The sequence below is a fragment of the Bidens hawaiensis genome, unplaced genomic scaffold (genome assembly GCF_021521415.1).
Source record: "Bidens hawaiensis isolate Kalapana, Puna unplaced genomic scaffold, B.hawaiensis_p1.1 tig00039106_1, whole genome shotgun sequence".
In the NCBI taxonomy this organism is placed as follows: domain Eukaryota; kingdom Viridiplantae; phylum Streptophyta; class Magnoliopsida; order Asterales; family Asteraceae; genus Bidens; species Bidens hawaiensis.
This window is the reverse complement of record NW_027496880.1, coordinates 68,554-86,814: the sequence shown is the minus strand read 5'-3', so window position 1 is coordinate 86,814 and position 18,261 is coordinate 68,554. Positions and strand designations below refer to the sequence as shown.

Sequence of the window (18,261 nt, the reverse complement as noted above, 5' to 3'; positions counted from 1 at the left end):
TGGTTAAAAGACGTTGAAGGAGCTAGTGGGAAGAGTGGCGCATTTGAAGGATATTATGTTAGCTTTTATTTTCTTTATAACGAGATTATTGATCAGCTAGGTTACACACTTGTACTCTCGCACACTTTAGCAACTCTAAGAACTCTCTCTAGAAAAACACTCACACTTAGAAAATATTGTATTACTGATCATAATCTCCATCTTTGTAACCTGATTTTTTATTAATAAAGTGGTGATAGACGATTTGTCATCAACCGGAGTTTTTGTGTCGACGATCCGAACAAGATCAAGGGTTTTTCCTTGCAACAAATCCTTGTGTTTGCAACTATTACCTAATCGTTATTATCATCATAGCACTAGACCTCACCTTACAAATTTGCAAATTTGGTTACTTGATCATTAAATGATTTTTGACCAAAACATACATTATGTATTGTTTTATTTGTAACTTAATTATTTTGATCATCTCGTGTGTTACACGGGCTCTGAAACTGGTACTGTATATAAATTATTAGATATAAAACACATATTTATGTACACCTTTTGGTTGGACCAAAAGTTCTTAATATATATATATATATATATATAAGTGAAATGACTAAAATATCTTTTAAATTAAAAATTAACATAAAACACTCGAACACCCCTCTCCCCCTCTCATCCAACACGTTTTATTCAACACACTAGCGCATCTCTTCATGTTAGTTTGTTTTGGGTCAACATGGGTAATTTAAAAAATGAAATGGGTCAGGATGGACAAAAAAAATCTTCAAGAATGTCAGGGTGGTTGGAATTTATAACTGATTGTCTGACTTTTATTTTATGGGACAGGATGAGCCAAATTAATTCCAAACATGGGGCGTTTGGTTGGTATGCATTTATAGAAATTCAATTGGAATCTGAATTCCAAGGCCGCAGCCACTGCCATAAACCGCGACCCCCCGATAAGCTTGCAACGCTTATCCTCATGACAATACGCGCATTTATAATGCATAACTAACCGCCATTAAACGACTTATGTTAACCCCATTTTTACTAAGGCTGACAAATCGTGTCTTATCGAGTTTAACAAATAAGCCGGACCCCTCCGTTAATGAATATTATATTTATATGTATTTTCATCCAAGCAACAGCAAGAAAAATATGTGTGACCCACAACTAAAAAATGAAGAAATCAAAAACAGATATCTGTCTCCTCTCCCTGCATGAGTTCATACTTAAGTGTAGCAGCAGATGACCACTAGTTGTTATTATGAATACGAACACCAGCAAACAGTCGAAGACCCAACCAAGGCTCACAAAATCTTCAACCAGATTCAAAACCCAGACATCGTCTCATGGACCTGCCTGATGTCCATCTACTTACACCTCCAACGCCCCTTCGAGACCCTCTCTTTATTCTCCCGCATGATCACCTCATCCGGACGACTTTGGTTAATGGCTATGTTATTTGCGGTGATGTTGTGTCCGCACGCCAGCTGTTTGATCAAATGCCCGAGAGAAATGTTGTGCGAGGGCTCGAATTGTTTCGGGAGATGAGAATCGTAGGTGGGGACGGGGATCCTAGTCAGATCACCGTTGTTGCGGTTCTTTCTGGCTGTGCCGATATCGGCGCTCTTGATTTTGGTGGGTCCGTGCACGCGTATGCTAATAAGGTAGCTCATCTTGTTGCTGATGTTTCGGTCAACAATGCGTTGATAGACATGTACTCTAAAGGCGGAAACCTTGAGTCTGCGACAAACATGTTTGATAAAATGCCTGTAAAAGACGTCTTTTCATGGACGAGTGTAATTTCAGGGTTGGCACTGCACGGTGAAGGTGGATCGGCAGTGGAAATATTTAATAATATGACGCGTACCGCGTTATCTCCAAATGAAGTTATATTTTTGTCGGTTCTATCGGCTTGTGCTCACAGAGGGCTAATTAAAGAAGGGCGGTTATTATTTGACAAGATGGTCCATGGTTATGGTTTTGAACCGACAATCAAACACTACGGGTGCATGGTGGATTTGTTTTGTCGGGTGGGACATGTGCCCGAAGCAATGGAGTTGATCAAGAACATGAATTTGGAACCGGATGCGGTTATTTGGAGGTCGGTTTTGAGTGCCTGCATGGTAAAAAGAGACTTGCAATTAGCTGAAACAGCAGCAAAGAAGGTGCTCGAGTTAGAACCGTGTGATGATGGTGTGTACATGCTTCTCTGGAACCTATATCGGTCGACTAATAAGTGGGAAGATGCGCTAAGGACGAGGAAGTTGATGAGGAATCAAAATATTAAGAAACAACCCGGGTGTAGTTGGATTGAGATTAATGGTCTCGTTCATGAGTTTACTGCACAGAGTGCAATGCATGAGCTTGCCATTGATATGCAGACTGTTTTAAAAGTTCTTAGTGGTCAATCAAGATTTGTTCATGATGTTTTTATACTTTCATTTATCAAATGTCATATAAGTATTGCAATTTTTGTTCCTATTTTTCATATGTTGCATGTATGGAACCAACCCACTGTTCAAAGGTGGGTAACATGTTTGGAGTTTGAAGCGGATGAGGATGAGTGTTTATCTTTTTAAAGGAACTGGAATTGCAAATGGAATGGATTCTTTGAAAAATCCATAATGTGTTTGGCCGGTAAACTTGTTGTTGGAATTGGAATTCTCTTCCTCATATCCCCTACCCTTAAGACTAACAAATGACTTGAGTCGGGCGGATTCGCGTTGAAACAGGTCGATTAATAGAAGAGTTACTTTGTTTGACCAAAACAGGTTACGGGTTTCGGGGTGAATTTCGGTTCCAGACAGGTTTCAGGTCGGCATGGGTACGGATCACAACATTATTCAGATCGGAACTAGTTTCGGGTCGGGTCGAAACCCGTTCCTACCCGAAACCCTTCCCGAACCCGTGTCGAGCAAAACTTGTCCCAACCCCTAGTTGTGCCTAGCCAAAACCCGCTTCGACTTGAAACCCGAACATGTGCCGAGCCAAAATCCGTTCTAACCCAAAACCATTTCGACCCAAACCAAATTAAACATTCCAACGCTTATTTAACCTTTTAAAAAGTAGAAGGATTCTTGAATTACAATGAACATGAGATTTGACTGGAATTAGTTTCAAATTCCATTTCCTTTCATATCCAAGCGAGCACACCATATCAGGTGATTTAAATTTTAGTTCCTTCAAATTCCTACGAATTTCGTGAAATGAACACAACCGTATGTTCTTATAACAAGGTGGTTATATAAGACATTAACTTGTCAAGTGATTTAAATTAACCTTTTGTTCTTATAACAAGGTGGTTATTCAAGACATATTAACTTGTCATTGATTTAAATTTCAATTCCTTCGAATTTAATGAATTTCATGAACGCACACTTAACAAGATGGATATTCAAAAATCAAAATATAATTAATATTTCCTAGAATCATAACCACACTAATTAATGTTTTATATAATCATAATTAACAATTTCCTTTCAAATGATTTAAAAGCCGATTTTGACCACAATTAATTATTTATAACTGATTTTGTGTTTCCTTTTTTAATATGATTATTATTTTAGCAATTCAGTTATTTGTATAACAGTTTCTCATTCCATCATTTATACATACTTTCCTATATCTTATGGTTTTACAGAAAACAAGATAAATAATTCTTATGATATCTACATAAATATAACGTTTGAAACATTTTTCACACGTGTGTAACACGGGCAAGTATCCTAGTGTATATTAAACAAGTTTATATACTGGAAACAAAAGTAAAATGAGGGATGTTAGAGCATTCTCATCCCGTCATTCATCCTCATCTCTATAATTGTACTACAAAACACTACATTTCTCTCTAATGTTCAATTAAATAATATTTTTTATACCTTTATCATTACAGTTTTCTCTCTCATCTACTCACAACCAATTCAACAAATAATAAAAAATAAATATTGACAAACAAAGTTTTCTCAAATTTACAAAAATAACTACATTTTCTCTTTTCACCCTATAATTTATTTTACACTCATAACCACATAATACCTCACTATATAATTTACAAACTCTCATCACATAAATTTAGGGGATGGGTTGGGAATGCTCTAAATTTATGTGAGAAGAGTTTGCAAATTATAGGGTGGGTTTTGAGTGTGAATTTTAGGGTGGATAAAGAAAATATAGTGATTTTTTGTAAATTTGAGGAAACTTTGTTTGTCCCTATTTATTTTTTATTATTTGTTGAATTGGTTGTGAGTAGAGGAGATAGAAAACCGTAATGAAAAAAGTATAAAAAGTATTATTTACTTGAACATGAAAGAGATATGTGATGTTTTGTAGTGTAATTATAGAGATATGGACGGAGGACCGGCTAAGAATGCTCTTACATGTTGATGGTGAAATAATGTGATGTGCCAAATATTTGAATATTGCATTTACTTATTTGTGTTGAAATAAGTCAGATTATCAGGTATCCCACAAGATAACGTTTCACTATTTTCGTTTTGTTTTTTCTTTTTTTTTTTGTTTTTTATTTTTTATTTTTTTTAGAGGGGGGGGCTAGTTTTATAATCCAACCAATGCACTCGACTAGCAAGATGCTAGGCAAGATAAAACGAACACACATGATTACAACCACACAATTTATATTTTGATGTCTTAATTTAAATCATCGAGACTCTTGTGTTGTTGAAGGAGGTGTCATTTCTTGTTTTTTCATAGGCACCAACACGTCGTGATTATCACCATATGAATTGCCTTTTGCATAGTCTTCACATTCCCAAAATTGAGATGAATTTTGAGTAGATCTCGAATCCCAAAAGCATACACTTAAGGTATTCCATACCAACTACTAACGAGTTGTTATATTATTAAGGCCACATGGCAGGATATTAACACATGTTTTGATGATTCTCATTCTCTGATTACCGTCGTTTGAGTCATGCAAAAACCTAAATAACCTATGTAGATAGGGTAAATAAGGTATCGTATCCACCAGGAGTATGTGGTCAATGTAATCGTGTAACAGATTTCTAATATTATGAAGTAGCAGATTTTAGTGCTGATCACACAAGCAAATGGTTTGAATTGAGAATTAAGCAAGTAAGCAAGTAAACAACTTTCAATCAATTAATAAAAACAAATCACACCCGGGACTTCAAGTAAGTAATTAACAGTAATCTCATGCAACCTAATAGATTAATCATTAATGGTTAACTACAGATTGATCAACTAGACAAAACCTTAGGCAACAATAATCACTTTACACACGGCACTGGTTATCAAACGGTCTCTGCCAGTGTGACTCAGTTAAGGGCAATTATATGTTTTATCGTATTCAATCTAATCAAAAAACCCTATGATCAGTTATTATAGCAACTAGTAACTAATCGTTCAGATCAACGTAAACCTAAACCGATTGAACACACATAAATACCAAACATCAATAATCATAGATTAACCATAAACAATTATACATAAATGTTCTTAGTCACATGAGAAAACTGAAATCATTACAAACTTTACATTCCCTTGTGAGATTCTAGGAGATCAGCCGAGCCTCGACATTATGGAATCGTCAATAATGATGAAATGGAACATGTATGTGGTCTCGGTACGAGCTGGAATGATGGAATCGCCTCCTCTAAGCTCTGGAAATCGCCTTGGTTGATAAAAACGAAGTTAGGGTCGAGAATGGTGAATATTGATATAAAACCCTAGCTGCCCGTCTGCACACCCCATCGCAATACGCGATGGGGTCTTCGTTGGTCCATAGCGTATCGCGATGGACCCTTTGGTCAACATTTCATTAAACACCCATCGCGATAGGCGATGGGTCTCTAAGCATGCCCATCGCGCATCGCGATGGGACATGTCACCAACATATATATTTTGTCTTCTCGTTATGCGTGCTAGACGTCCCGGGTCTTCAATACATGCATCAGCAGGTCCAAATTAAGTATTTTAACGCCTGTGACCTGAAAGACAATAATGCACGTATGAAGTATCGAAGTTCCTACAATAAACGATTAAAACTAATAAATAAACGAACTAAAACATATACAAATTAACCAACCATCACATCCCCACACTTATCTTTTGCTTGCCCTCAAGCAAACTCTAAAGGAAACATCAACCTCCATCATAGGTATGTAAATTATCGCCGTTAATACTAGTAAGGTTTAAGGTCATACCCAGTTTCCCAGACTGACACTTTCTAGATTGACATCCCACAAATAAGGTTAAATGATATAATAAAACAATAGAGCCGCCCAGACGAGTGTACTTTGTTTCCGGTTAAGGCACACATGCTTATACCCTCATAATATAATAACTCTCCTCTCAGTTTAATATCTAGACTAGAAAAAGATGTGCTAGTATCACTCTGCTCTGAGTACCAAGTATCAACAACTGTCCACCCATATAACTGCTTTGACACAAATGCAAATCAAGAGGACTTAAAACAGGTTGTAACGGGGCTAGGTGTAAGGATATGGAAGGGAATTTTTTTCAAGTAGCTCAAACGATCCGATCCAACTTATTACAAAACAACTAAATAAACAATAATAACATAACACTGATTTCATCTTTTTTTTAACACAAACAAACTTCTAATTACATAACTATATATAAACATACATCTTTCTAGCTTTTTGCTATTTTTTTAAGCATAATAAACGTGATGCTTAATACTAGAACAAATAATACAAATAAACCTATTAAGCCGGATCGTCTTGCAATATAACATCGGGGTTAATCGAATGAAATAATAGGTCCAAAAATGTGTTCTAAGGGAACCAACGCCCCTCAGATTACCCATGCTCATATATATAACGTATGAGGCCCAACCCCCAGTACTCACACTCTCACTCGTCCAGACGAGGCTTATCCTAATTGCCTCTATCACTTTTGCATTCATGCCAAACTAAGATCTTGAAACCCATGAGACAACCAAGTTACTCTCGATGAAGGCACTCAAATGACATGTGTGTATACTATATATTATATGCATATTATATATATGAGGTCAAACTCACACATGTACCGGAGGAATTAGGTTACCGACATAAACATGTGTACATGTCCCCATGACTCGTTATCCCTCCTAAACGACCCCATTTTCAACTTCTCATTTTGAAAAAATTTGTGAGTAAGACTATCGAGAAGATAAAAAACCAACCATGACCAGAAACCTATAACTTGGCATTAATGGCAATAATTAACAATTAACAACTTTTGGTTTCCGAACACTCTTTGAGGTACCATCGGGCTAAATTTTCAAATTTCCCTCATCCCCACACTTGAGGTTTACATTGTCCTCAATGTTAAGGTATGTAAACAATTAATGAACATTTTAGGGACGGGGTTGAAATTGAAATTGACGGTTAAACAATTTAAAACTCGGGGCTCAAAGGTGATGGTTTTAATAGCAATTATACGATTACACTTTTAACATTGAAACTAATAAAAATAAAATAGATTATGAAACTGAAATCATCTGATAGCAACGACACTGGAATGGACCAGTCGGCTCGCGAACTCTGGTAAACACTCGTACACTCTCGTCTCAACCAATTACCAAAACTGACAACCGATCCTGCAAAATCTCGAGATGTGTAGAAGCAAGTTTCTCACAAGTGTAAGACATGTCTTTTAATAGTTATGAAAATGATTTTCTGTTAATATTATTAAAACAAATATCGAGCCGAATTAAGCCGTTTCATAATAAATTTTGTTAAACAAGTTAAAAATGTTAAAAGACCTAACTCACTTTCGTAGGAATCACGATTACATTTAGTGTATGCAACAAGCCCTTTACTCCTCCCGGTAGCCCGGAGGACAAGTGGGGTCTCATGAGGGTTTATAGTGAACAACACCCACAATGTTCAGTTACAACATAATATACAAATAAATAAAACACAACTGACATCAAAATATATAAATACATATAATCCCAACCATTTAAATAAAAAGAAGGAACAACGAAGAGGGAAGAAGAAGAAGAAGAAGAAGAAGAAAGGTCAATTAAAATAAAAAAATATATATATAGCAGATCATCCACGGCCCATCGTGATACGTGATGGGTCAATTGAGCAGTGATAGCGTATCGCTACCCAATTATTTCTCAATTAGAGCTTGATCCCATCACGATACGCGATGGGGTGGGGACGGACGTCATCGCGTATCGCGATGACGTCATCCAAGTCAGGGGTACCAATTGCTTAGCGATACGCGGTGGGTATGGTACTAAGACCATCGCGTATCGCTATAAGTCTTGTTAAGAGAACGTTTTTCGCGAAAATGGGTCCGGAAATTTTCCGACCCGACCACTTTTCGGCATCCCGACATCACCCTAAACACGTTTCCGAACTCAAAACGCAGTTTTCGTACCTGGAAAGACGTCTAAATGACCAGACTCTTATTGACCTTCAAGAACTTCCAACTCTTCAAACAAGCTTCCCCACACTTTGATGTTTGCTATGATGGTACTTAAAATACGATTAGTAAAATAAAAACTACAACTAAAACAAAATGAAAACTAAAAATATACAAAATGTACAATTACCACCCTTTTGAAACTTGTATGGCATTCAAGGTGGGCGTCTGGCCCACTCCCGTGCAACCTTCTCATTATAAGCACGCTTTTCTTCAATAATTTGTTTCTAGTCATCTGATAGGCCACGATCTGGCCCGAACATCCTAAATCTCCACTCTCGATCATTTTGGTTTGGTGGATGTCTCACTTTCTTCTTCCTACCTTTCTCTTCCATCTTCTCACTCTGTTGTTTTTCAAATCCCTTCTTATCTATCCTGTCAATCACAAAACATTCCTCTTTTGTGTGATCCCTGTCCAAGGATACACACTTGTCAACAAGAGGGTTAATAGCATTGTCAAACAATAATAACCGTTTATCACGGTCTCCACACTTAACTCCCAACCCCCCCCCCCTAGCATAATCAATTACCGCATGTGTCGTGGCAAGGAATGGCCTGCCCAATATGACTTGTGGTTGTGTATGATTGACACGTTTAGCATAGTCAAGTACAAGAAAGTCAACAGGGTAGAAAAACTCCTCCACCTTAACCATTACATTAGTCACCATGCCCCGAGGAAGTGTATGAGTTTGGTCTACCAACACCACGGTGGTGTTTACCCTTTCTAACGGGCCAAATTCATACTGATCATATATACTCCCAGGCATGATACTAACACATGCTCCAAGATCTAGAAGTGTCCGATCAGTTTTAAATTTCCCAACTTGAATTAATAAAAGCGGCACTCCCGGGTCTTGGAGTTTACTTGAGGTGGTATTATTCTCCACTTCCTCATCTCTCATGGTGGTCAATTTACCATTTAAACATTTTTCAGATGTGCAATTTTCACAAAAAGACATTTCATATGTTTTTGGTTCTGCTTAATTTTGGAAAATTGATTCATTTTGACCGACACAATCACTCTCACCACTAACATCTTCCACCACCCCCTCAACAAACTGTGGTGGTGAATCAACTTCAACACCAGAAATTACAAAATGAGGTAAAATACATACAGCATTGATGTGCACATTGTTTCCCTTCTTGGAGCTTGAGTAGTAATGGTTCGGGTTAACTGTAGTATCGCTCGGGAGTTGACCTGCGCTATTTTGTAACTTTGCTACGTCTTCAGCGAGCTAACCAATCTGCTTTAACATTGTCTCTGAAGATTTATCTCGTAACTCGAACTGTTGCTTCGTTTCAGCCTTATGCTCAGTCATAACTTTCAACAATGCATCCAACTTTGAGTGAACCGACTCATCCGCATTTCCTGAGGACCCCCTCTGTTGGTTCTGATTACCCGATGAATTTCCACCCCGGTTACCGTCTCTGTTATACCCCTGATTATGATCATACAAACCCTACTGCTGCTGATAACCAACCTGGCGGTAATTACCATTCAATCTGTTCTGGCTCGATCCCTGAAAGTTTGGGTTCAACTGTGTCGACGCGTTCCCATAACGGAAATTCGGGTGATTCCTCAAGCCCGGGTGATAGGTGTTCGAATTCAACCCTTGACCCTTGGAATCCCCGTAAGCATAATTAACTTCCTCGGGTTCATCCTCCTCGTCGTCGTAAAACTCGGGGCAATTTTCTGCTTTATGCCCGAGTTTACCACAATCTTCACAAACCAGGAATTTCACTCCAACCTTCCCGACTTCTTTCTTCTTACCCTTTCTGTACCCAGCCAGTTCACGTTCTAATTCAGCAATTCGTTCAGACTCACTCGTGACTGACTTAACTGACCCTGGAAGAAGTACCATGTCTTCGTCTTTTAGCTGCTGCTTCTGCCTTTGAATCTTCACATATAAACTCCAAAAAAATCCCAATCATCCTCGTCAGGTTGATTCAGCAGCTGACCGTTACACGAGGCTTTCAGATGCTTTCGGTCCTCATATGTAAAACCATCTACAAAGCATCTCACCAGTTCCCACAATTCAATCTGGTGGTGTGGGCATTTTCTGATCATTTCCTTAAATATGGTAAGCGCTTCATGAAATAATTCGCTCGATAACTGTGAAAAATGGAGAATTTCCATTCGGACCTCGCTCGTCTTCGACTGCGAATAGTACTCGTTTAGAAATATTTGCTGCATCTCAGCCCAGTTCCTAATACTGTGCATCGGTAGTGAGTTAAACCGGTGCTTTGCTTTGTCTTTTAATGAAAACTGGAATAACCGCAATCGAACCTCGTCCTGATCATAAGTACCATAACCAATCGACCCGCAAATAGCCGAAAAATCGGACAAATGAGAATACGGATCCTCGAAACCCATCCCATGAAAATGTGGTACGATGTTAATGTATGATGGCCGGGACTTAAAACTCTGCTGTCCCGGCACTCGTTCCTGTGGGACCAATAGGGATGCTCCATCTGAGATAGCCGGTCTGAACCAACTGTTAACACCCTGAACTGGGGCTACAAATTTCCTCATTCGCCCCCGAGATTTACCAAACCGCCCCTATGAACCTGAATATTCCGAACTCTTTCGGGCCTTTCTGCCCGGTTAACTCTGTTCCGACCAATACCATTACCTCCGTTGTTCCTGTTTACCGCTTCATCCCGTCTCTGATTCACTGGCTCTTCCGCTTCCTCATCCCAATTATTATCCCCCTCGTTCTCTGGCTCAAAAACCTCGTTCTCGGGCTCAACTGCCTGATTCCTTCTAACCCACCATTCTACCTCATTCTCAACCTCAAAACCCTGGTTCACATCATTATCTTCCCCTTCTTCTTCATCTTCTGTCGGAATGCTAGGATGAGCATCATCAAGATTAATCTGAACTCTGCATTTACGGGTGGTATTTGGGGCTGACGGTCCAGTCTGGTCAAGGTTTCGGTTTTGGTTTTGGTTTCGGGTTCTAGAAGCATAAGCTGAGTTATTCTGGTTTTCTTGGGTGTTGAAATTTAGCGGTGGAGGTATGTTGTCTAGGTGAAACGTGTTATTTTATGGGAGTGGTTGTGGGTCTTGGTTTTGGTTTTCAGTTTCATTTTGGTTTTGGTTTTGGTGTTGGTTTTGGTTCTGGTCTTCCATTTATGAGGTTATGTTCGGAGCTCGGTTCTACTGAGCTAATCTCTCAATTTCGGGCTCGAAAACTAGCGGTGACTGTCTGCCCGAATGGCGGGTGTGCATAAATCTGTTATCTGCACAAACAACACACCTCGCGTAAAATAGAAAAATAAAATTTAAATTAAAACTGAAAACTAAACTAAAATTAAAACGAAAATAAACACAAAAAATCAATTAACAAGAAAAACACTAAGCGCACTAACTCCCCGGCAGCGGCACCATTTTGATGATCGTCGTTTGAGTCATGCGAAAAACTAAATAACCTAAGTAGATAGGGTAAATTAGGTATCATATCCACCATGAGTATGTGGTAAATGTAATCGTGTAACAGATTTCTAATATTATGAAGTAGCAGATTTTAGTGCTGATCACACAAGCAAATGGTTTGAATTAAGAATTAAGCAAGTAAACAAGTTTTAATCAATTAATATAAACAAATCACACCCGGGACTTCAAGTAAGTAATTAACAATATTCTCATGCAACCTAACAGATTAATCATTAACGGTTAACTACATACTGATCAACTAGACAAAACCTTTGGCAACAATAATTGCTTTACACACGGCACTGGTTATCAAACGGTCCTTGCCAGTGTGACGCAGTTAAGGGCAATTATATGAATTATCGTATTCAATCTAATCAAACAACCCTATGGTAAATTATTATAGCAACTAGTAACTAATCGTTCAGATCAACGTAAACCTAAACCGATTGAACACACAGAAATACCAAACATCAATAATCATAGATTAACCATAAACAATTATACATAAATGTTCTTAGTCACATGAGAAAACTAAAATCATTACAAACTTTACATTCCCGGGTGAGATTCTAGGAGATTAGCCGAGCCCCGACATCATGGAATCGTTAATGATGATGAAATGGAACATGTATGTGGTCTCGGTACGAGCTGGAATGATGGAATCGCCTCCTCTAAGCTCTGGAAATCACCTTGGTTGAACGAAGTTAGGGTCGAGAATGGTGAATATTGATATAAACCCCTAGCTGCCCGTCTGCATACCCCATCGCGATACGCGATGGGGTCTTCATTGGTCCATCTCGTATCGCAATGGACCCTTTGGTCAATATTTCATTAAACACCCATCACAATAGGCGATGGGTCTCTAAGCATGCCCATCGCGTGTCGGGATGGGACATGTCACCAGCATATATCTTTTGTCTTCTCGTTATGCATGCTGGACGTCCCGGATCTTCAATACACGTATCAACAGGTCCAAATGAAGTACATTAACGCCTGTAACCTGAAAGACAATAATGCACGTATGATGTATCGAAGTTTCTACAATAAACGATTAAAACTAATAAATAAGTGAACTAAAACATATACAAATTAACTAACCATCATTCTCCTTCACATAATAGACACCAACGTATTTCCTCTACCGCGGTCCATTTATATAGGGAGTTTGAAGTGACAATATGTCCCATCCCCGTTTTCCATCCAAATAGGTTGACTTTAAGAGGGGCCCATTTATTCCATTCCATAACAAAAATTGGAGCATCCATGGTACTTTCCTACAATTTAGCCAAACCGGTTTGGTGGAAAATCGCTTGTCTTCATTCAGATTCCACATCCACTAATCTTTTGTTTCCTGAAAAACAATACCTTGTAATAACAATGCACTCTTAGAGCTTCGACACTTTCGATGGGGGGGATAGTTCCGCCACCCATGCCCAGTTCCACCTAACCATTGATGAGCCATACATTTTTTTATCTCTAATAGAGCATCGTGTATAATGGTGTATTGCGTTTATAGATTATACCTCACGAATATTTTCCCTTCTAAACTAAATAAACATGTCATAGATCACTAATTATTCACTTTCCTGTTACACTTCAGTTATTTTATATCTATAACACAATTAAATTAGTCACTTTCCTTTAAACTCTATTTATCTTATATCTATACATTTTTGTAAAAATAAATATTTACATATGATATTATACTATCATACATTGTTAAAGTATATTCCAAAACATACTTGGTGAAATCCAAAAATGAACAACAAAGTGTGTTTGTTTAAGATTGAAAAGAATATAATTTCAAATGTTATCATTCACATATTATACTCTGTATATTGTTGAAGCTTGTAAATAAAAAAAACTCAAATATGCTTCCATTTTTCTTGGAGCGGTTGAAACGGGTGATCCATGAGTTGCGGGAATTGAGGTTGGTAAGTTTGTTCTTGGTAGGCTTGAGTTGTGTAGTTAGGTGCGACTTGTGAGCATGATTTGGGCTTGATTGCAAAAGTGAGTTGGGGACAAGCATCGCAGTAATGATCGGGTCTCCACAATTGAAACAAGCTCTCAGTTGAGGAGGAGTTTGAGCAAAAGGCCTGGCACGGTTATGGGGATTAGGCAAAGCAAACCTTTGTAACATTCGTCATTTTTGGTTTATTTGTATTTGTATTTGTATGGAAAACCCAATCTGTTTTGGTCTTTCAGATATGTCGTTATTAATGAAATATTGGGTTTTATGTTCGTTTATGTTATACAAGTGTTGGATCAAGAAAACATCTTTTTCGGTGCATTAAAACACCTCTTTATGACTAAAAACGACTTAAAACGAACTTCGGGGGCCTAAATCGTCAATTATCAAAAGCTGGAATCAATCCCCCCCCCCCCACCAAGGGCTCTGCGTCGCGCGACCACTTTCCTCATGGTGGCCGCGCAGCGCCTAGCCGCGTTTGCAGGTCAATTTCATTTTTGTTTGTTGTTTTGTGCATTGTTGACCATTTTAACCTATCACATGCAACTTTACCCCATATGAATGAACCATATTTCTACCACCATAAAAGCATTGTCCCTTTTAACATTTTTTGGTTGCTCTTCTTCTTCAAAATCTCTCTCAATTTAAGATCCAAGTGTTCATCTTTAACCTCTTGTTAGTTTGACTACTTAAAGTCAAGCTAATGCTAACCTTGTTCTAACTTATTTTTGTTACTTAAAGCTTGATGTTGCAACATATATGTATATATATATAATATACACCCATTTTTTCCTTCGGCTTTCACTTCTCCGATCACGGTCGGTTGAAGTGTTGTGCTACAAGGCAAGGCTATATGAAGGACTATTGTAGTCCTTGTATTATGCTTTAATTCGTACTTTAGTTTATGCTTTAATTTTGTTTATTCTTATCAATATTGTTTAGTCCTTACTTACTTTTAGTTTCCAAATCATTTTTAATAAGTTCTATGGTATTGGGTATGTGGCCACCATTTTCAATTTCATCCCGAGTCAAGAGCCGAACCATAACCGAACTTTTGTTTAATACTTTATTGTTAACATATTGTATGCAAGATTTGAGTTTTTTTTTATTTTTAAGTATATATTAATGAGTTCTATGGTATTGTATATGTGGCAACCATCCTTGGTTTTATTCCGAGTCAAGGACCGAACCAAAACCGAACTCTTGTTTAAATGCTTTATATATAAAATGATTTATTAATATGTTACAAACAAGATTTGTGTATTATAGTTTCTAAATTCATTTAAATTAGTTCTATGGTATTGGGTATGTGGCAACTATCCCGGTCTTATCCTGAGTCAAGGACCGAACCAAGACCAAACTAAACCGAGTTCACTCGCTTAAGACACACTAGTGTGTTTTGAGCCACCGAATCTCATATTTTCTCTAAAACTATTTTATAAACTAATTTTTAATATGTTTTCTCAAAACACTTGGTAAGTTGGATCTAACTTGATCTTATAACAAGTTTGGACCGACAAAACCAAACACTCGCTTAATGGATGTCGAGGTTCTTCTTAATAGAACTACACACTTGGTTAGGCTTCTTTTGATTTCATTGAGTTATCTCATAACATTTTGGAGTCTCGGCTTCGAGCTTGATCAATTATCAAGACTCGAACTGACAAATCCGAACACTCATAAAATCTCGTTTTGGTAAATATTTAACTTTGCAATATTGTAATTATACCTAAATATTTACTTAACAAAGGTTAAGTAAAAAAATTAATAAATAGAATATCGAGACCCGACTTCGAGTAAACTTACTTTTCAAAAATCATTTCTTTAATTCCTTATGTATTTACATTTTAGTCTTCAAACTTTGATTATATATTTTACTTGTCAAGTTATTTTACTTAAAAGCTTTTAAAACCATCCACTAACTCAAGAGCCAAGACCCACTTTAATCTAGGTCTTGCCCGTTGAACTTACCCTCCCCGTTTTATCGCAAACTATCCTTCAAGTTGCTTATTTCATGTGAGTACATTTCATCCCCCGTTTTCCCTTTTATACTTTGGGGGTAACATGCATACTTATCCAAAACAAGAACGATTTATAATACTCTATCTTCAAATCACAAACTTTAGGGTGTAAGATACTTAAAATACTTGCTCTATTGTGTGTTATATGTTTCATATGCTTTACGTGCACGAGTGTTTATTTTATGTTGTTGAGAAACGCAATAAGTATGATCATACGCACCCCTAACTATTTAGCCTTGTGCAAGTAGCATAGGGCATCATTATCCGAGTATGTCGGTTGTTACCGATTAGAAAATATCCTCATTTACATATGCTTTGTATACCATGATTGATGCTTTTATTTATAGTCTCATATTCGTTTGTGGATTTTGCTCATATTATATATACTCAAAACTATGAAATTGCTCACCAACATACGTGTTGACAAATATTATTTTTTGCATTGTTACAGGTTTGATTATTGGTTGATTGGAGTTTGAGGATGCTATTTTATTTTGAGACCGTTTAAGTTATTAGAAGAATGAACAATTTATTTCTTATGTTTGATGTTATTTTATATGAACAAGTGGTGTTATTTGGTTGATTGAATGAAGTGAATGAGTTGTTTAAATATTGTCACTTTAATAGTGTCTTGTGTTCTTGGGCAATCCATTGCACCCCGGCATGTTCCGCCACCTTTGGTCGGGGTGTGACAACCTTGGTGGGCGATTTGTCCACAGGAGGCTTCATGACACATGTTGCTAAGGTGACCTGTTGGTACATGATGTCAGTAGTTCAGTGTCTAGTGTCTGTAATCGAGTTAGTAATGAATTATATTTGTATTAAGCGAAGTTAGCCAACAAGTTCGCTGATATGGGCGAACTTGTTAGATAAGCGAAGTTAGTGACAACTTCGCCAGAACATGCCAGGCGAAGTTGTCGTGTTATATATAGATTAGGTTACGGCTGAGTTAGTAGTTAATCAGTTATTCATTGTTAATCGAGTTGTAACGAGTCAGAGAGTTTGTGTAATCAGTGATCATTGTATCACGTGTTTTCGGTTGCAATATAACGAGTCTTTGTTTATTGTAACGTGTGTTTAATCGTGTTAACTCGTATCGTCTTCTACGCTCGTAACGTCTTACGTAGGGATTCCGCACCTACGTAGAATGAGATATTCCGTGTCGATCCGGCTGGGAACCTACAATTGGTATCAGAGCTTTTGCTCGTGATTGTGTGGTTCGGGATTATCACGCGGGTGTAGAAATCGTTCCGTTTGACTATTCGCGGGACGAGTTTACCGAGTTTTTGTGTCCTACTCACCTCCCACTATCAAAAACAACCCATAACACCTTCACATACCTCGCAAAATCCAGAAATCAAACCTGCAAAATCATCGTGTTCATCAGGCGAAGTTGCCGCTACTGTTCGTAGGGTTTCGGCGAAGATATAAGGTTAAGCGAAGTTATCCACAACTTCGCCTACCTCTCAAGTTCGCTTATCTCAAGCGAAGTTATCCAGAACTTCGCCTACTTCACAAGTTCGCTTTATCTACAACTTCGCCGAATCAGGGGAATTTAAAAAGGGGAGCGAAGTTAAGAATCAGCGAAGTTAAGACTTAAGCGAAGTTATCCACAACTTCGCCTACAGTACTGTTAAGAATAAAATTTTTATTTTTTGAGTTTCTTTGTGTTTCGTGAAAGATGACTTCAATAAATATTATGGAACTGGTGAAGATGGAAGTGGAAGCGGGTTCAGCTACTAAGGCACCGAAGATGCTTAAGAGTACCGATTTCGTGGCTTGGAAGGATCGGTTTGAACAGTATGTTAAATACCAAGATGCTAAGATGTGGGTGTGCATTCAAGATGGTTACATTCCACCAACTGCCTTGTATGAGGGTCGTGAACAGATAAAGAAATACAATAAGATGGAAGTAGAAGAAAAGAAAATGTATGAGGCTGAAAGCAAAGCTCATGCAGCGATAACTATGGCTCTTCCACAAGAGATTCTTCACACCTTCAGGAAGTATAAAAGTGCTAGAGAACTTTGGGAAGGGCTTGAAAGCCGATTTGATGGTAATGTGGGGATTCGTGCATCAAAGATTAAACTACTTAAAACCCAATTCTCGGTGTTCAAGTACTTGAAGAATGAATCACTTGATGATATCATCACTAGATATTATCATCTGATGATAGAACTAAGAAATTATTCCATTGCTTACAAAGAAGATGAGATCGTGGAAAAGCTTCTTGATGCTCTCCCACCGAAATGGGAGATGTACACTGTCTTGATGAGAGAAAACAAAGAGTTTGCCGACTATGACTTGGAAACAGCAGTCAACAAATTACGAACTTTTGAACTTAACATGGTTCGAAAAGAGACACCAACTGATCAGGTTCAGGATCCAGGAATGTATGGTGCAAAAGTTAACTCAAGTTCAGG

The 18,261-nt window shown here is 37.8% G+C and overlaps 1 protein-coding gene across 1 annotated transcript; it reads left to right on the top strand.

The window, feature by feature from the left end:
• The first annotated feature begins 1,337 nt into the window (after positions 1-1,337).
• Positions 1,338-2,570, top strand: LOC143590965 (pentatricopeptide repeat-containing protein At2g20540-like). The gene has a single exon (XM_077071300.1). The coding sequence runs from the start codon at positions 1,338-1,340 to the stop codon at positions 2,568-2,570; it is 1,233 nt and encodes a 410-aa protein (XP_076927415.1).
• The last annotated feature ends 15,691 nt before the right edge of the window (positions 2,571-18,261 follow it).

Bases quoted from the DNA above. Each gene is read 5' to 3' on its own strand.
- LOC143590965 (XM_077071300.1), top strand. From the start codon at position 1,338: ATGGACCTGCCTGATGTCCATCTACTTACACCTCCAACGCCCCTTCGA.